At 38.0% G+C, this 20548-nt stretch overlaps 1 protein-coding gene across 1 annotated transcript in view; it reads left to right on the forward strand.

Moving 5' to 3' along the window:
* Positions 1-20496, forward strand: part of ACSBG1 (acyl-CoA synthetase bubblegum family member 1) — a 44984-nt gene extending 24488 nt beyond the window's left edge. Inside the window, 12 exon segments of the mRNA XM_014944490.1 lie at positions 2435-2652; positions 3407-3495; positions 4277-4397; positions 7037-7117; positions 10039-10188; positions 12039-12215; positions 12729-12910; positions 13845-14078; positions 14679-14896; positions 17446-17585; positions 18577-18823; positions 19492-20496. Of these exon segments, the coding sequence (XP_014799976.1) occupies positions 2435-2652; positions 3407-3495; positions 4277-4397; positions 7037-7117; positions 10039-10188; positions 12039-12215; positions 12729-12910; positions 13845-14078; positions 14679-14896; positions 17446-17585; positions 18577-18823; positions 19492-19568 (1934 nt within the window). The 3' untranslated portion in view covers positions 19569-20496.
* The last annotated feature ends 52 nt before the right edge of the window (positions 20497-20548 follow it).

A 20548-nucleotide genomic window follows, 5' to 3' on the forward strand; every position in this document is an offset into this window, starting at 1 on the left:
AAGTTTATTTTTTGTTTCTGTGTATAGATATTGCAATGATTTGATTGACTTTTCCCTCTGTGGAAACTATTCTGTTTTCTACTGTATGTCTGCAGTGAAAATGTAGTCATTGTGCAACTTTAGTAATATTATTGTAGGAATGTTGCTAATATTTTCAGTTCCATTGAAGAGAAAACACTCTTTGTTCAGGAGCGTTTTTAATAATACATGGAACTGAATTTTGTGTTTTAGCTTTGTATGGTATGATTTTGTTTTCAACAGATCAGTCATCCACCTGTGCCCAATCACACCTGCAGTCCCTGCCCTCTTTGTTGGTTTTGGAGTCAGAACATCATATAGAGTTTTTGGTCTGGGCTTTGGTGTGTCACTGCAGAAAAAAAGCATTTGGATTAACACTAGCTTCTGTCTCTGACAGATCTTATGTCTCATCCTTTTCACACCAGGATTGGAGTGAAGTGCAGAAACACCTGCTTTGCCTTCACTACTCATAAAATATTTGTTGGGTGGCACAATTTACACTTTGATAAAGTCTGTCTGTCTATTACCTAGCTTCCTTCATAGCTACTTGTTTACTAAACTATCTGGATTTATGATGCACTTCCTCTACTGACCTAAGCAAAGCTCCACACCTATGTTTTGAAAATCATTATATGCAGTTTATACATGAGAAAATGAAGGCACATGGAGATTAAGCAGCTTTATTTGTATTTATTGCTGTCATTATTATTTTCTGTTTGTCAAGAGAACAAATGCAAGACTCTGAGTCAGGAGCATGAATGGAACATAATGTGAGTCAAAAACATCTTCAGAAATAGTTTCACAGAATGCTGGCAGCCAATTAGACTGGTTTTGGTACTTTTCAGTTTCGTAGTATTACTTTATCAGCTGATTATGAATGAGCTTTTCTACACAGCTACGTAACGAAACTTCTTTGCTGCAAGAGAAAGTTGTGTTTAGTTTTAGGTGTTGGGGTTTTTTTATGTACGTTTGTGAGCTTACAATAGCTTGCTGTGCCTCTGGTTGCCTGTGTAGATTGCAAACCTGACTTGAAGGAGGCTCCAAGTGCATTCCAAAGTGCTCACATGGATCGAACTATGGTTGGTGTGTTCATATATTGCCAGAAGTGCTCACAGAGATAGTTTCTATGCCTTCTATGAAGCAACTCGAGGAATAGCATTTGAGATGAACATGAAGCATGTTATACTTTCAAACACTCCAGAGCTGCTTTTTTCAGCCACTGAGGTCCCAGGAAACAGTATAGATTCCAACTGAACTGTATTCAGTTTGTTTTTTTTCTAAGTGTAATAAAAGTGCTCATTAACTTGTATCAGAAACTTCAAAAAGTCCTATTTTTTGTTTACTCTTAATTCTGACAAACCTAAGCTCTTTGGTCTGAAATTTTCCACCAGCTCTCTGTGAAATATATATCTATATAACGTTTATACTAAAAATATTTCTTCATTTTTCAAAGTAAATCCAAAGAAAAATGTTATTAAAATGTTCTTGTGTTATTTTCTTCGGAAGTATAGGAACTAACTGTTTTTGTAGGGAAGACACAAGTGCTTTTTTGTCTTCCTTGTGAGAATTCACCTAAATTTTGCCAACTTACTAACTCCCTTGATTCTGTAAGGAGTGTATTTTTACCCAGGCTGCTTCTTGCTGGGTTTGCAAGAGCCAAGTAGAATCTTTGAGACAGTCATTTCTTGTGAATGCTGGGGACTGCCCCAGTCCTTGGCACCAGTGGTGAGAGCCAAGTGACATTTGTTGGTGCTCTGTGTTTGTGTCCTGTCAAGAACAGGGAGGAAAAATACAGAGGGGAAAAAAGCGGATGGTAGAAAGACAGGGTGAGGAAGGCAAGAGCAGAAGAAGGTGAAAGATGATGTGTAAGTAAGGCAAGACAGGAGTGAGTGGAGTGGATATACACTCTAGAACACAGGGCAGACAACTGAGGGGAAAAAACCTGCAGGAAATAGTGGGGAACAGGGGAAGGGTGAAGGAAAATAGCTGGAGGGAAAGAGCTATGACAGGCAAAAGGAGTTTGGATGCTGAACAGGGACAGAGGTTTCAGATCTTTCAGATCTCTGTAGCCTTCTGCACCAGCTGCTCTACTAATTGAAGGGATAGTGGGTTGTGGAGGGCTGAGCACAGGCTTCTGGAATTGGTGGTATCCCTGTAACACACAGAAGATCAGTATAATTCTGTATGGTGGCACTTTTATTCAAGACGTGGAACAAAGTCTAAGAAATAAAGATTTCTCTTTCTACGTGGCATATTTGATAGTTATAAAATTGGAAAGCCTGTCTCTGAAAAGGTAGTAAGTGCCAGAGTTGTGCTTAGTCTTGCAGTCTTTATTCAATTCTCTTGTCTTTCAGTACACAGTCGCACGGTATTTTTCAAAGACGGAATACCTTCATGATGATGCTTTATTTTCCAGAGTCTCTGTGGACTTCCTTTGCTGATGGCAGAGTCAGGCTGAGAATAGATAACACATGTCCGCAGACTCCCATAACAGTTCATCAGATGTTCAAGGAGAGCCTAGGAAAATATGGATCCCTTAATGCTTTAGCCAGCAAAAAGAATGGAAAGTGGGAGAAGATAACTTTTTCAGAGTACTATTACCTCTCCAGGAAAGCAGCTAAGAGCTTTTTGAAGGTAGGTACAGGAAACAAAACCAATTCCTTTTTCTCTCTTTGCCTCCTTAAAAATAAAACAACCAACAACAAGAAAAACAAATAAAACAAAACAAAAAACCCCACTCCAAAACACAATATAAGAAGCTTCTCCTGTTAATTGAAGATCAGCAGTCATATGTTTTATTGAAATAATAATGATGAAAATTGGTTTTGGTCGAAGTGATAACATGGCTGTCAGGGGAACGTCACTGCGAGTGAAGAGCTGCTGTGTTACACTGTCTCGCTGGGACATGAGTACAAAGCACGAGTAAAGTCTTAGGATTTAAAAAAGAAAAATTGGTGAAAGCAGGACTGTCATAAATTTGGGGAGACAAAGACAAATTTTAAAACATTCTAAACTTAGGGTAGGGTTAGTACTCATGCTTTTGTTCATATTGAAAAGTTCTGGTTTTCAGGCCTTTCTAGATAGCAGAGCTCAACCAGACAGGATATGCTCTTGTTCATATTGAAAAGTTCTGGTTTTCAGGCTTTTCTGGATAGCAGAGCTCAACCAGACAGGAGAAGGTAGTTGGAAAGCTTAGATCATGTCAATTGCTGATAAATACTGATTTTGCTGTGGATATCAACACAGACGTGTGTGGGCATGTCTTGTCAATACAAAAATAACAAACAAACCAACACTTTCCCTGGTTTATATTTGTGTGTATGTTTCATGCTGTATGTTTCTCTCCAGTGTGTCTATATTAAATAACCTTATGTTTATTATTTTTAAGCTTGGTCTTGAACGATTTCACAGCGTAGCAATCCTTGGATTTAATTCTCCAGAATGGTTCATCTCAGCTGTTGGAGCTGTTTTTGCTGGGTAAGGGTTTTTTGGTTTGGTTTTGGGGGGAATTGGGGACTTCTATTCTGCTAGGTCTGGAAATGTAGCAAATCAGTATTTGGTGTTGTATCTTGGAGACTGTGCTGCAGCTGATTAGCATGTTCAGAGACCTACTGGAGTCTCACAGCATTCAGTATATCTGAACTAGTCCAGATGCTCATAAATTGATCCTGTTTGCTGTGGGTTTCGCTGTGACAGTCACACAGAAACTTTTGTGTAGTATCTTATCACTGGAAGATGTGGGAAATGGATGAGACTCAGTTTTATGTATTTGTCAGCAGCAAGATGTGGTCAAGTAGATGAAGTGACAGATCAGTACTGACTTGCCTGAGTCCTACTGTCCTGATAGCTGTTTATACAATTCAGATTTTACCTCATAAGCTCTTTCTGTGCCAGTGAAATTCAAATCGGTATCTGTGTGCAGCTTGAACAGAACATAAATCATTTGGGTTTTTTTTTACCCCTTCCTGAGCTAACTCTCATGTAGCCTCAAGTGGGTTAAAATGTTGAACCCTAGCCTATGGCATCTTCTACTGAATAGAGTTCTGAGATTAGTTTTTGCATATATCAGAGATATGCATGTATATCTGAGTACTTGAAACAAACCTGGCAGCTGTGCTGCTCTTCCCCATCTTCATACTTTCAGCTTTCATCTGATCTCTGATTATTATTCTCTTTTTTGATACTAAGTGTGTGTATATGTCTCTATATAAATATCTGTTCTTTTATATATATATATATATTTACATTTTTGGTACAGAGGAATTGTCACAGGAATATATACAACCAATTCTCCGGAAGCCTGCCACTACATTGCACATGACAGCAAAACCAATATCATGGTTGTGGAGAATCAGAAACAATTGGAGAAGATAATGCAGGTACAAGGTGGCTGAATGGTTACTTAAAAACCGTAATTTTCCCATTTCTTGATGCTGTATTGGTCCCAAGGCCTATATGCACTATCTGTATCGTGACACTTTTCACAGGAGCGTTCTTATTCAGCAATTTGGTATCTGGTGCTTGACCTATTGGGTAACTTGCAGCTCTGTTCTCTATAGCGTCTGTGGCTCATATCTAAGCAGTTTTGATTCTCTCCAGCTGAGACTTCACTGGCTGGTTCACTGCAGACTTACCTGGAAAAAAACCCACATCTTGATTCCATATTTATAATGTCACCACTTGATTCTGTTTCGAAAAGCACAGACCACTCAAATGGAAGAGATTAGGATGATGGCAGTATGTAAAGGCCATCCAATTAAATAACAAGTGTTCAGAATATCCTCTTTTCAAAATGTCATATTTTCCTGCTTGTAATGTTAACCCTTAAAGCTGTGGAGTTTATTGCACTTTGATAACACAACAGTTCGCATGAGATAGACTATAGTGAGAAACGAAGAGGCTCTTTAAGTGAACAGTCACAATTTTGACAAAACTCTTTGGCAGGTTTGAGTACTGTCCTGATAGCTGTTTATACAATTCAGATTTTACCTCATAAGCTCTTTCTGTGCCAGTGAAATTCAAATCGGTATCTGTGTGCAGCTTGAACAGAACATAAATCATTTGGGTTTTTTTTTACCCCTTCCTGAGCTAACTCTCATGTAGCCTCAAGTGGGTTAAAATGTTGAACCCTAGCCTATGGCATCTTCTACTGAATAGAGTTCTGAGATTAGTTTTTGCATATATTCTGTCCTGATACCTGTTTATACCATTCAGATTTTACCTCATAAGCTGTTTCTGTGCCAGTGAAATTCGAATCGGTACCTGTGTGCAGCTTGAACAGAAAGAAGACATAAATCATTGGGGGTTTTTTTTACCATTTCCTGAGCTAACTCTTATGTAGCCTCAAGTGGGTTAAAATGCTGAACCCTAGCCTACGGCATCTTCTACTGTATAGAGTTCTGAGATTAGTTTTTGCATATATCAGAGATATGCATGTATATCTGAGTACTTGAAACAAACCTGGCAGCTGTGCTGCTCTTCCCCATCTTCATACTTTCAGCTTTCATCTGATCTCTGATTATTATTCTCTTTTTTGATACTAAGTGTGTGTATATGTCTCTATATAAATATCTGTTCTTTTATATATATATATATATTTACATTTTTGGTACAGAGGAATTGTCACAGGAATATATACAACCAATTCTCCGGAAGCCTGCCACTACATTGCACATGACAGCAAAACCAATATCATGGTTGTGGAGAATCAGAAACAATTGGAGAAGATAATGCAGGTACAAGGTGGCTGAATGGTTACTTAAAAACCGTAATTTTCCCATTTCTTGATGCTGTATTTGATACTAAGTGTGTGTTTATGTGTCTGTATATAAATATCTGTTCTTTTATATATATATTTACATTTTTGGTACAGAGGAATTGTCACAGGAATATATACAACCAATTCTCCGGAAGCCTGCCACTACATTGCACATGACAGCAAAACCAATATCATGGTTGTGGAGAATCAGAAACAATTGGAGAAGATAATGCAGGTACAAGGTGGCTGAATGGTTACTTAAAAACCGTAATTTTCCCATTTCTTGATGCTGTATTGGTCCCAAGGCCTATATGCACTATCTGTATCATGACACTTTTCACAGGAGCGTTCTTATTCAGCAATTTGGTATCTGGTGCTTGACCTATTGGGTAACTTGCAGCTCTGTTCTCTATAGCGTCTGTGGCTCATATCTAAGCAGTTTTGATTCTCTCCAGCTGAGACTTCACTGGCTGGTTCACTGCAGACTTACCTGGAAAAAAACCCACATCTTGATTCCATATTTATAATGTCACCACTTGATTCTGTTTCGAAAAGCACAGACCACTCAAATGGAAGAGATTAGGATGATGGCAGTATGTAAAGGCCATCCAATTAAATAACAAGTGTTCAGAATATCCTCTTTTCAAAATGTCATATTTTCCTGCTTGTAATGTTAACCCTTAAAGCTGTGGAGTTTATTGCACTTTGATAACACAACAGTTCGCATGAGATAGACTATAGTGAGAAACGAAGAGGCTCTTTAAGTGAACAGTCACAATTTTGACAAAACTCTTTGGCAGGTTTGAGTTGGTTTCTGCAAGGCTGCCAGATTGAAAAACCAACTTGAGTGAAAGATCCCTGTTGCATGACTTGGGGGAGGAGCACGGGGCAGCTCCCTGGGAAGGGTTTGTCTATCAGTAAGACGCTGAGGGAGGCCTGTGGCTGGAGCTGAGCCATCAAACTTGCACCAAATTGCACTAATTGCTCAACCAGGGGGGCCCTCCATGATGGAGTTTTCTGCCAAAAACACATACCTGCCAGAGAGAAAATATCCATGGATTTTTTTCAAATGTATTTCATATAAGTTATACATTAATTGCTCTGTAAATTTAGGGGAGAATATTTGAGCATGGAGAGAACGAGTAGGTTTCTTGTGACTGTCAAGCTATTACAGTTTTGGCAGTATTTTAGTTGGAAAAAAAAAAAACTACACAAGATATGAATGATGAATAATAAATGTGTTTTAAAAAAATCTAACAGATCTGGAATCGCTTGCCATACTTGAAAGCTGTTGTGCTGTATAAGGACTCCATTCCAGAGAGACATCCAAATTTGTATACGGTATGTGAATGCTAGAACAGAGTTATAATTCATGGGGTATTATTTATTTGATGAATTTCTACTATGTTTAATCTGTGGTGTGTCTACCATTGAGAATGCATTTCTGGTTCCAGCAAGCACATTCAAAAGCTTCATCAGCTTTTCTGTGTAATTTACCTGTAACTTCATGTTTGATTCTGGACATTTAAAATTAGAGCTGCCTTGCCTGTCTGTCTGTCTTCTGGCTTCCTGGCTTTTACTTGACTGGATTAACAAAACACATATAGACTTCAGGTGGGAATGCATGGTCTCAAGCAGTTAAAAATAAAAGTTGTCCTCTGGTGCTAGTGAAAACTGAATTGTGGTTAGTTACACTGGATCCAAGAACATGAAAATGCTTATAGTTTTATAGATGATAGTTCCATTTTGTTTGCACCAAACACTTCATGTCGTAGGCCACAAGTGAAGAGAAATAACTACGGACTACACAGAAGAGCACATATTTTTAGTATATTCATATCATTTTTTTAGAATATTCATATCACATGGTAAAAGTAAAGCAGAAAAAGGGACAAAGCCAGGATCAGAAATTTCTGAGTGGTAGAAATATAGTCTTTAAGAAATATGAGGACTTTAAGCAGAACAGATTTTTGTAAACATGTTATTCCAATGTATTTTAAATATATAATTGAAAATAGTTTAGTAAGAATACAAAAATCAGAGTTTTAAATGGACTACAGATTATCAGCTAGAATTGTGGGCTAGAAAAACTTCCACGGGGGAAAAAAGATATTAATAAAGAGTGAACAGTTGTGGGCTAGAAAAACTTCCACTGGGGAAAAAAGATATTAATAAAGAGTGAACAATGTAGAAATATTTTAAAATATTTGCAGTTCTGATAATTGTGTTACCAGGAACACAAGAAAAAAAATCTTCTGCACTTGTTTTAATCGTATCTGCTTTTGCTATGTTGAATGGCATATAACTTAATAATAAGCAGTTACTGTTACAATGCTGTACATACTGGTATAGAGTATGCCTGCATCTCAGTACAATAAAAAAATTATTACAAAGATGACCGTACTATTTATATTTCTTAGTAAAAGGAGTAAGTGCTAGCAATTAATTCTGGAATAACATTCAACTGCTGAAACGTAAATGCCCGAGAATTGATATATTTGAAAACGCCTCTCCAGGTGTCATGTTGGACACGTTTTCTCAATGGAGAAGGGCAGCTGTGAGAGCGTCTGACAGTTGCCATAATTTGTTGTCTAAAGGAAAAACCAGAGATCAAATCACCAAAGGCAGAAATGATTGTTTATTAGGTTTGATGTAAAGCCAGCCACTGCACCACGTGGCATTTGATAAAAGGGATTTGTGTTGCAAGTAGACAGCTAATACGTAATGAGCAGTTGCTGCAGTAAGGGCAGAGCCCTGGTTTGTCGGTCAGTGCCTGTTTCCAGAAGGCAAATGCAAAGTCAGTAGCTGTGTGTGACTGTTTGTTTGTACCTCTCACACTCTGTGGAATGGGAACACTGTTTGTTGCAGGTACTATTCAGTAAACAAAGCCTAGGCAACAGATTCACAGTGGTTAACACAATCTAGTGTGGGAATTCAATAAGGTCAGGAAAACAGGAACAACTGCTCAGTCACATAGAAACAATTACATCCTTGACAACTCCAGACTTTCCAGGAGCTAGGGAAACTGATGCAGGCACATTCTGTGAGAAGGGATAGGATGTGACGTGCTACAGAGCAAGATACAGAGCAAGATGTAGCTTGCTACAGAGCTGTGCATTGTATTGCCTCCCTTTCCAGAGATGTGGTTTGTTCAAAGAAAGTATAAAACCAATGATTAGTAATGAGAAGAATCCTTAGGACAGCCTTACCACCCAAAAAAAAGGAACTCAAGATGCCTCAGAGGCTAACTACTGTAACCTTAGTAGCACACTGGCAGTGGCAGAGGTCCAAAGAAAAAAATATTAACTCCCCCTCAAGCATGGACTCTCCTTTTTTCTCTCTTCTGTCCTTCATATCATCCCTTTTATTGCTATGTGGTCCTGGATTTATCACCAAGAAATCATTGAAGAATGGAGGTGCTGCATCTTGCATTTGAGCAACACAGTTCTGTAGCATGATATGAATCATCTGATTCCAATGGGAAATTGACAGTTTGTTATTGACTTCCTTAAAATTTTTTTTTGTACTCTAGTTTTCAATTAGGATTGAAATCCATGCAGCATGTCAGGTGCAGGCAATAGAAGTATCTGGGAGCACCCAATGTAGCGTAGAGGATCAGGTTCAGCATTCTTCTGGGCCAATTTGTGCGGCACAAAAGTCCAGCATTGTAAAAGGTTTAGCTCATTCTAGATTGAGACAAATTTGAATGGAAGTTGTGACCAGCATCATCTGCTCTGTTTGCTGTAAAATAGCAGATTATTTGGGCAACCATTCACATATCTAGATGATGATGCTTTTGCAAAGAAGGTTTCATCCTATTATATTTGTATTTATGTAGAGGAGAAGGAATTATAGATGGAATGTCACAAGTGTACTCTTAACTTAAAAACAGTACATCCAGATTCCTTTAAATAAGACTCAAAATCCTTCTAACAGTGGGAGACAGTAACAGTATTTTAGTCTTTATGACTTGTCCGTGGTATCCATCTTGGAGGAGAAATAGTATTACCATTCCCTTCTTAGACACTGAAAAGACTCCTGGCAGTACAATTTTAGATAGCCTATTTGCAATTATCGCATGAAGTTTTAAGCTAGTCATATAGTACTTCTTACACGGGCAAGACCTGGTGAAACTTGCCTTGGAAACATGTTCAGAGCAAGACACTGAAGTTTTCTGCCATTTTGGGGACTGATGAAGTACTGCATCTTTCCCACTTGTAAGAAGCCGTTTAATGTCCTGTATTTTCTGTTACATGTTCTAGATGGAGGAGTTCCTGGAGTTGGGAGATGATATATCTGATACTACTTTGGATTATATTATTAACTCCCAAAAGCCGAATCAATGCTGTGTACTAATATACACATCTGGAACAACTGGGAAGCCAAAAGGAGCCATGCTGAGTCATGACAATGTATGTATTTTAGGCATAAAAATAGCAAAGTATGAGGATATTTATTCGTGTGTTTTGAAATGACTGGTGCATACTACAGCCTTGAAATGCTTTTGCAACATGGATATTGTACTACAAAGCAATATTCAAAATGCAGTTAGCTTTTTTTGGTAAGTATAAGCACGACAAAGAATGAGACTCCATTGAAACTGTTCACCAGGTTGAACAGTTTGTTATTAATATGATTTTTTTAATTGACTGGTTTTCTTGTGAAATACAATGCATTTTTCATAAATTCAATTCACAGATTGCCATAGTGTCTCTCAGGTGATGTCACAGGCCGTATTAAAACAAATGAATCATATAATGTCAGCCAGCCACCACCAAAACAGCCCAATAGACTGCTTTTGCAAATTTTATTAGAACTAGGGGTGGATGTGTGGGGTTTGTTTTGGGTTTTTTTGTTGGGTTGTTTTGGTTTTGGGGTTTTGTTTTTTTTTTTTCTTGGTTTTTTTTTTTTTTTTGCTTTGGCATTATTATATTCCTAGAGTTGGGTTCCTACATCTGTCACTGGAGGATAACAGAATTCTAGTGCATAGTCCTGGTACTTAAATAGTCTTACCTGCATTGTTGCCAGCAGAAAATTTTCCAGTGATAGAGAAAAGCAAATCCATTTGCAAAAAGGACTTTCCTCAGAGATCTGCTAGCAAAGATCTGGACTGTAGTTGTTTTGGGGTTTTCTATATTTATTTCTTTTTAAGGTGGTTGAGCAGGAGTGGGAAGTGGTGGGGAGCCTTTCTGAACTCAGACAATTTGTGAAAAGGCTGGGCTGAGTTGTGGCCTCTCCTCTTAAGATAACACAGAAACTATTGCAGACATGCACACTGTGACGAGAAATTCACTCAAATGTAGGGAATTGGTACAGTAGTATCTGAAAGCAGAACGTAGTAGACTTGTTAGACAAAAAGACTTACCTGACGTGGCAAATCCTATGCTCTTCCATCTCAAAGGAGTCTGGTGTCATTTCCATGTTAGCTGCCAAACTATTCCTGGCTGCTGATCACAAACAGGCTATTTTTATGTTGACGAAGGGTGGAAAACATGCCTTGCCTATAACTGTGCTGCTGCCTTCTTTAGTCAAAAGATGTTTGTCACTGTCCATATGCAAAACCAATGCTGAGTCAGTCATGTGTGCACCCACACAGATCTGCTGTGAGTGTGCCTGCGTGCTGTAAGGCTTGGAGGGTAAGCAGTCAGTGTAGCCACATCTCAAAGACATCCCATTCTCCCTACTCTGTAAGTCTCCCACAGCCACTTGTCCAGTGTTGCCATCTGAACTTAGTGGCCTGGCCTGACAGCATGATGCTCCTTAAAATCCATTCTTGAGAATTTGTATTTCCGTAGACCAATTGTACACTTGCACCTATAATTTACTAAAAAGAAAAGGAGCTGGCAGGAACATAATGTGATAAGAGGTACTGCATGGGATTTATATCTCTTCCCAGCCATCTTGAATAATCTCATTTCTGTGTCCTGCCCTACCCACTTTAGATTACAGACTCCTCTGAGAAAGGGCTGTTTCTTTTATTGGCATTTTGTTTTATGGTGGGTTGGGATTTTTTTTGCTGTGCACATATATCTCCTGCCCTCCCATACCATCACATATTTTTGTGAATCTTCCATATGCTATCTTCTGATAATGAAGATAGATATCCATATTTAGCATCCTTGAATTGCATCTTCTGAGATCAGTCTGGTGTGTTGTCAAAGATTGCGATGTCTTCAGCAATTTCTGTGAGCACAGATTTTTCATTAGCTAAGCATGAGGATCCTTAAAAACCCACCATAACTAATGTGTTTTATTCAAACAGATAACTTGGACATCAGCACATTGCAGCAGAGCAGGAGATATGCAACCTGCAGAGGTCCAGCAGGAGTCTATAGTCAGTTACCTCCCCCTCAGCCACATCGCTGCGCAGATATATGACCTGTGGACTGGAATCAAATGGGGAGAGCAGGTTTACTTTGCTGAGCCAGATGCTCTGAAGGTATCTGTCTTTTATTGCACCTAATTAAACTTGCACTTCTTCCTCTTAGAAAACATCCCAAGGAGAGAATATGGTCTTTGAAGAGGTGCAGAAGATGAAGATTGAGGGTCCATTATTGTAAGAATTATGGAAAAATAGAATTCATTACACTTGTGACCCAGTGCTCTAGACTCCAATTAAAATGTATAATCCAGATCCTTAAGCTTCTAATAAGGCAGAAGACTATAAATTTAAAATAAAAGAAGCATAAGCAATTTTTGGAGAAAAGGGAAGCAGAAGGAACTAAACCACTTATGTGTTTTCCTTCCTGTCTACATACTTCCCCCGATGTGTCAGAGCTGGGACGAGTGCATGTGTCTGACTGACCTAGGTGCAGCAGTGCTTCTTCATATCCTAAATGTTCAGTGATGTTCTGCATGTTAGCATTGCAAGATGCAGATGGCATCACCAAACCTTTTTGTCACTGCTGTGGATGTTTTGCAATGTTTTGAAATGATTTCATGATTTTAACAGGGCAGCTTGATCAACACACTAAAAGAAGTGCAGCCAACATCTCACATGGGAGTTCCCCGCGTATGGGAGAAAATCATGGAGAAATTAAAGGATGCTTTTGCTCAGTCAGGGTTTATGAAGAAGAAAATCCTGTCATGGGCTATGTCACTTAGCTTAGAGAGAAACCTAAACTGCTCAAGCAGGTATGTATTATAATGAGATTTCCATCAGCCTGAAAGTAAGTATCTGCTTGTAATAAACTATGAAACGTCAGTGAGACTCTTCAGTGTAAATGAGTAATATTTGACCTGGCAACAGAGCAAATACAATGCAAGAGAGAGGATGGAGTTATCTATTATTATCTGTGTTTTCTGTGAATTGAACTGGCTAGTTTTCAGCTGGGAGAGTCCCCTGATGCAGTGAACCATGTGATTGCACAAGTGCTAGTTACTGGTGTGAGGAAAGGGCATGAATTGGGAAGAAATGTATGAGAGGGAGGGAATTTGGAGGGGCAGCCCAGACAGACCACCTCATGACAGTTTAGGTTATGGACCATGTGGGAAATAACAGCTCATCTCCACACAGAAACTCAGGGACAGCCCCCTGTTATCTCTGTTCTAAATAACATTGATGTTTTTCTCCATAAGATTGCCCAGATAAAGAATGTTATATAAATTCAAATATTAACTAATTCACAATTCTTTTCTGTTCCAAATTTCTTTAAAGCGTGACACAATGAAGAGTGTAACTGCTCACAGAAGATGGTATTCCAAAAGATCATGCAGTGATACTCCTTTGCTTGTCTGATCATTCAGCTTCTCAGACAGGTCTTGCAAATTGCACATCTTAGTGGTATACGTTCCCAAAGACACATTAGCTGATAAAGAATCAGGAATATAAGAGCTTTGTTTTATACCACATGTTTTATAGATTCTTTATGTATTTTCAGTATTTGGACACCTCAAGAATTGGGAGTTAGCTAGCAATGAAAGACATTGAATAAATGAAAAAAGGACAAATATGTAACCTGTTCTTGCTGATTTAACTTCTGCCAACAAAACTTGTGTCTGATTTGGTTTTGGAAATTTCATAGGCTGCCCTGGCTTACTGTCTCCTTCTCTGTGTTTTGTTACTCAGCAGTGATTTAAAGCAGTTCTGGACAAGGTTAGCAGACTACTTAGTGCTTGCAAAAATACGGAATGCGCTGGGTTTTTCTTCCTGTCAGAAGCACTTTTCTGGTGCTGCTCCTCTCAATACAGAAACGCTGTATTTCTTCTTGGGTCTGAACATCACCCTGTATGAGGCCTATGGGATGAGTGAGACCACAGGCCCACATTGTCTCTGTGGGCCCTATATTTACAGGCAGCACAGGTAACTTTACTTTTTTTTTTTTTCCACAGTATGTTTCATTATATCTATGAGAGGAGTATTTAGTAAGTTCAGCAAAGATCTTATCGCTCATTTTATTTTCTCTCAATGTATTGAGATTCTCAATCTATTGAGTCACAATCTATTGTGACTTTGGGAGGCAAAATAACTTCCAGGTCAGAAACTGAACACATTGCTTCCATACCACACCAAGCCAATAGCACTGAAAGTGATCTACAGCATTATATGCAGAACATGGTTACTAAATCTGAGGTATACCCTAGCCCTGGCCCAGGGTAGGATGGCTTTCAAATGCAAGACCTCAAATACAAAAGTGGGTTAATGCTTGAAGATATTAGGGGGGGGGGAACACACAACCAGGAAGCACAGGGCAAGAAAGACAGCTGAAAAGTGCTTAGATACTCTAACATATCTGCCATAATGAATTAATATCCTATAGCTTTCAAACAGTTATGGCAGGGTGTTGTTTACAGTCACTAATATTTTGATAGGTTCAAGGATTTGGTGTGTTAGATGTCTTATCAGTATTATGTTTATTATTTCTGTGTTCCTTGTGGTTTTTTTTCTGTTACTCTCCAATAGTTGTGGTAAACCAGTACCTGGCTGCAGAGTGAAATTGGCAGATGAAGATACAGAAGGCAATGGAGAAATCTGTTTCTGGGGAAGGACTGTTTTCATGGGTTATTTAAATATGGAAGACAAAACAAAAGAAGCCTTTGATGAGGATGGTTGGCTGCATTCTGGAGATTTAGGAAAACTAGACGAGGATGGCTTTCTGTATGTCACTGGAAGAATTAAAGGTAATAAACAGAATCTTGCTCCATGGTTGTGGTAACTATTCAGCACTGTTCAGTCATGTCAGATGTGACCCATCTCATTAAGTGTTTTTCCTCTAATGCCAGTAGCATTGACCTAGTAGGAAGGTAAAATAAACTTTCTTATGAGGAAACCATGGTGTGCCCTGTTTGGGAGAGGTTTCTCTCTAGTCTGTAATAGGTGGACGTGATTCAGTTCCTACAGTGAGGCTTTTTATCTAACAGACCTTTATGCAGTATTAATTAGAATTAGTAATATAAACTAATGATGCAGGTTTAATGTCATTTTCAATTCTAATGATCCATTAAGCTGTCCAGTCTCCCTTTGAATCTTGCTAAATTGTCTTAATTGCAGATTAGAATGTTTAGACAGTGACAAGAGACAATGCTCTGCTACATAAGGGGTTGTTGCTGTAGGTCAGAGCTGGGTTCCTCCGGTGCCTTAGGTGACGTCTTTGCAGAGACTGGTACTGAAGTTTGAGAGCGGAAGGGAAAGTTAAAGCAATAAATTTAGGTATTACTACAGTACATGGTTTGAAGTCTCATGTGAGTAAGACTGGTCACTTGCTTACTTGGAAGCTTTTTTTCACAATATGTGTTTGGGGAGTGGGATTGGTCACAGCTGAGATGTAACTGAATTATTAAAAATTGAGTAACTGTCATCTTAGAATATACAATGAATCACTAGGGAGATAACACAGATGAGTGATTTTGTCTGGATGACATAGTGTCCTGTTAGGAATCAGGACTTAAGTAAATACTATTAATAGCCTGCACCAAATGCAACCATCTTGATTTTTAACTTGCTTTCCTACCTGATTCATTTTCCTTTGGGGTAGCAGTTAGCAACTCCTAGTCTCATTCTGTCACAACACTTGTGTTTCACTTACATCTTCCTTGTTTGCTGAACTAATAGCAATTACTCTAAATTACAGAACAGGTATGCGGTCTGGGATAAAATAACTGTCCCTCCAGTTTCATTTAAGTTTAAAATCCAAGTCCAAATAAGGTAAAACCTAATAGAAGACAGTCAAGAAGCTTTTCTTCTAGTGACTGAAACAGGGCTTCTTCCTTTGCTTCGTAAGAGCTTTAGGACTCATTAGCTGCAAAGCACAAAGGTGTAGCTGGGAAAGTCTCTACAAGGGGGAGTGTTTGTGGAGGTGTGGAAAAAGTTGTTACAATTATTACAGTTGTTTGGATCAGCTGGAAAAAAGCTGGCAGATCTCAGACAATGAAAAACTAAGTGCCAGAGAGGTCGGTAGAGAACCTAAGACAAAAACAGGACTAAGGCAAAAGGAGGGTGGAATGAAAGATAAAAATAGATCTAGACAAGTTTGGATGCACAACTAACTTTGGTATGTATCTGTGGTTTGACATAAGTGTCTCATTCTATAGATGCTATTTGTGCTTCCTCAAACGTGTGCAGTGTGGCAACTAGGGAGAGAAATAGTTTTTATAGTTACGAGATCGATGCCTATTCCATACCAGAAGGTTGGGTATAGACTGGAAGCTATTTCTCATCATAGTTCTCATGGAGCAGTAGAGACGGTAGGGCCCAAACCTGTGAATGCTGCAAGGGTGCTAGATTCCCTTTATTGCACCTAAATTCTTCAAGTTTATTGCTGACAGGGAATCGGGTGCCAACCTAGTCCCTAGTGCGCACAATCCACTGAATTATTTCCCAAAGGACTGGAATACCATTTGTCTGCACTATTTGTTGTATCATCTTCTGAAATGCTGCAGAGGCTGTTATTTGAGGACAGGGAGAAATCACCAGTGTAATGAAAGCAGAGTTGGAATTTACCCAGATAATACTCAAATTCCAAAGAATATACGTATTATACTTCAGAATAAATTCATTCAAATAAAAATGAATTCTACCTTTATCAGTAGAATAAGGTATCACTACCGTTGTTTACAAACCTAAAAAGTATTAAGTTTCCAGTCTGTCATTGTATTCCTCTCTTGTCAAAATTAGGGCAGGAATCACTACTTCCACTACAGACTTCCTCTCTTAGATCTTTACTTCCTCCTCACACTCCTCTCCCTTCTTTCCACGTTGCTTTTATGGAGCCTTCCTGCAGCAGTAACTTGTTTTTGTCTGACCCCTCTTGGTGGCTTTAAGAATTAGTTTTAATGATAACAATTAACTTGCTTTTTGTTGAGAGAGCAACAGTAAAATAGAGAGTAAATCCGATGCTCATTTGGAAGAGATGATGGCTCACAGAAAAATCCCAGATTATGCAACAGTGCCTTGAGAATAACTAACCCGTTTCTGGATTATGTACAAATTCTCTGGAGCAAATTCGTTATACTGAGGGAGAGCTGAGAACTTGAGCACGTATTTGAAAAATACTAGCATTTTTATTTTGAAAATGATTAGTTTATAGGCTTTGTTTTTCTGAAAAACATTATCTTTGAAAAAAATTTCTCTTATTTTTTGTATCAGAATAAGGAAAGTGGGTCAATCCAGAGATTAACTCAATTTTTAGAATTTACTTGAATTCAACTAATAGCCTTTCTTTTTTGCCTAGATTTGATTATTACAGCTGGAGGTGAAAATGTGCCTCCAATTCCAATTGAAGATGCTGTTAAAAAAGAACTCCCGATCATTAGTAATGCTATGGTGATTGGAGATAAAAAGAAGTTTTTGTCAATGTTGCTGACCTTAAAGGTACACCAGTTTTAATGTTGATTTCAGTGAAATTATACACCTAGCACTTAACAAAAAAAAGAGGAATTCTGAGCTTTTTTATAAAAAGAACCAAAATTAGATAGGAGGGCGTTAGTGGGGGAAAAAAAAGATGTGGCAACTACAGACCAAATCCTGATGCTCTAAACTTCTTATGATTAGATGATTTGCTAAACATCTATGTGTTTACTGCTGTTTCTCCTATATATATAGGACGACTTATTTTTTTTAATCTAAATGCATATTTTTAATTAAGAAATGTTGAAAGAGAGGTCTCTCTAGTGGAGCACAATAGTAGCTTTTATTCTTGCAGATGAATTTTTCAACAGAAGCAGACTTTCCAATAGGAACATGTCTCCACAATTTGTTCTGTTTGTGTAACACAAGAAAGATGACTGTAGGGCAAAATAATGAATAACTTTGCTGTGGTATATGCTTCAATTGAGAAATCCCTTTTTTCTAAGACATTTGCACTTCATGTTCTGGGTACATCAATAGTGAAGGACCCTTTAGTTTTTCTCAAGTTGTTTACCTCTCCGACTGAAACTCCCCATATACAGGTACAATAGAAATACTAATTTAAGTGTAATTTCAAAGAATACGTCTATCTCAAGCTGTTTACCCTACACCACAGTAATTTGTGTAATTAGTAACTTAATGATGAGCTAAATGTTCCCCTGTAACTATAGAGTAATTTGGAAAATATGGTAGAAATTCAAGGTCTTTAGATGGACTTCATTGCCTGATTCATTGACACATGTTAAGTCTGTTCATGTCATCTGCATATAAGCCAAATATTTGCATTTGGTAGCCAAATGGAAAGAAAAGCACCATCATCTGTAGGCGTTTTTGCTTTTTAAGGCTTACAGAATGTTTAGGGGTTGATGCTGAGCCTTCTTGATTCTAGTAATTCTGACATTTAATGCCTTGTTAAGTGTGAGCATTTGATGATTCACTTCATTTGGTATTTTAGAGCGTGCTGGACCCAGATACATCTGATCCCACTGACATTCTCACTGAGCAAGCTCGAGACTTCTGCCAGAAGGCTGGTAGTAAAGCCACTAAAGTATCAGAGATTGTAGCTACACGAGACCAAGCCATCTACCAGGCCATTCAGGAGGGAATCAACAGAGTTAACATGAAAGCTACTAATAGGGTTCATTGTATTCAAAAATGGATAGTCCTGCCAAGAGATTTTTCCATTTCTGGGGGAGAACTAGGTAAGATTTACTGATTTATATCGACACAGTAAAGCAGCTGCTGATATAAGAATATTTAAATACAGTTTTGTATGCCAAATTCTGGGTACAGCCACTAGAGGGAAAGGAAAAAAGACATTATGCAGCATATGTTAAAGAATACAAAAATCAGTTTTTCCTGTGTACATATCTATATCAAACTGTGCTCATTTACAAGTATAGCTCCATAGTTAGAATTCAGATTGCTTTGGGTAATTAAACAGTACATTCTGGTTAATTTCTTGTGCATCACAGTATTAATAACTTCCAGTAATAATACCAAAAAATTTTCATTAAAGAAAAGAGAGAAGCAAGTCAGTGAAAGTCTGACAGCAGAGCCCCAAGCACATTTCCAGGTTCTTTGAATAAGCTGGGAATGTTTTAAGGCCTTCACAATTATTAAAAGTCTTTTATTTATTTTTAATGAAAAACGTAGTAGTTGGTCATCACCCTCTTATCTGCAGCTCCCTTTGAAGTCCTCATGCTTATGTGGAGGCAACCTTACATACCACACTTCTCAGTTTTAGCAGTTATTGACAGAGTGGGAGATGTAAACAGAAACAGGCTCTTCAGTAAAAAATCTTAGGAACCTAAAGCTCAAACTGAGTAGGAATTTTTGTTCTTACTTCTGCTATTGTGACTCTTTTAAGGTCCAACAATGAAGTTAAAGCGGCTCACTGTGCTTGAGAAATACAGAAATGAAGTAGACTCCTTCTATGAAGAATAAGAAGTCTTTCACCCAAGCATTGAGAAAGATCTGTGAGCTTAAGAAAATATTTCCTAATCAAAAGCATTAATGAAGATTTATGCTTGTTTTGGTTTTGTAGTTTATTGAACTGAACCACTAGAAAATTGCTGTTAATTTAGTTGTTCCTGATACTCACCTATTGTTTGTCCTTTTTTTACAGAAGCATCTACACAGTGTGTCTGCCTTCTAATAGAGTTTTTACTTTATGCCTTAAATGATTAAGACTAAAACTATCCTCTTGTGTTGTATACAGCGGGTATATCTAACCAATTCCTCTAGACTGAAACACAAATTTTTTTTATACAGTGATCTTCCTTTTTTGTTGTTGTTTTTTTTCTACAGGACGTTGCCTGTAGCTCATGATATGATTTGGTAGATCAGTAGTGAGCAGTTCTGTATAACAGTAACTGTTATACCACTCCAGTGATAATTATTTGAAAAAAAGAAAATATCAAAAGGGCTGCGTTTTTTTCCCTCCCAGAGAAGAGTTTATTTTTGTTCACTAACACAACATTTCAGAACCTAAAGACACTCCTATTTTTACAGTGGCTAGAATTCAGACTCTTGGGAAACAGCAACTCATATTTTCTTAAATACATGTTAAAATAAGCATTACTATTTCTCCTAGAAACAAATAACCAAGGAAATGGAGTGAATAGCTCCCTAAGACTGAAAGACATAAAATAGCAAATGCAGCTGCTCTCACACGAAAGTGCTGTTTAGAAAGAAACGTCTTTAAAATGGTTTACCTTTTTCTTTTATTTTAAGCAAAAGAGTTTAGAAGCAATGTTTGTCAGCATGTATATCTGCATGTTTCAATATCCACATTGTACTAATTCTGACAAATGTGAGCTGCATTTCTTCTTCCCCTTGTAAAAAAAAAATAAAAATCATATTCTGTGAAGGACATACTTGACAGAAAGTTGTCTAAAGGGTAAGGGATCTTTGGCAGCGTTACA

This window comes from Calidris pugnax, unplaced genomic scaffold (genome assembly GCF_001431845.1).
Source record: "Calidris pugnax isolate Ruff unplaced genomic scaffold, ASM143184v1 scaffold70, whole genome shotgun sequence".
Classification (NCBI taxonomy): Eukaryota; Metazoa; Chordata; class Aves; order Charadriiformes; family Scolopacidae; genus Calidris; species Calidris pugnax.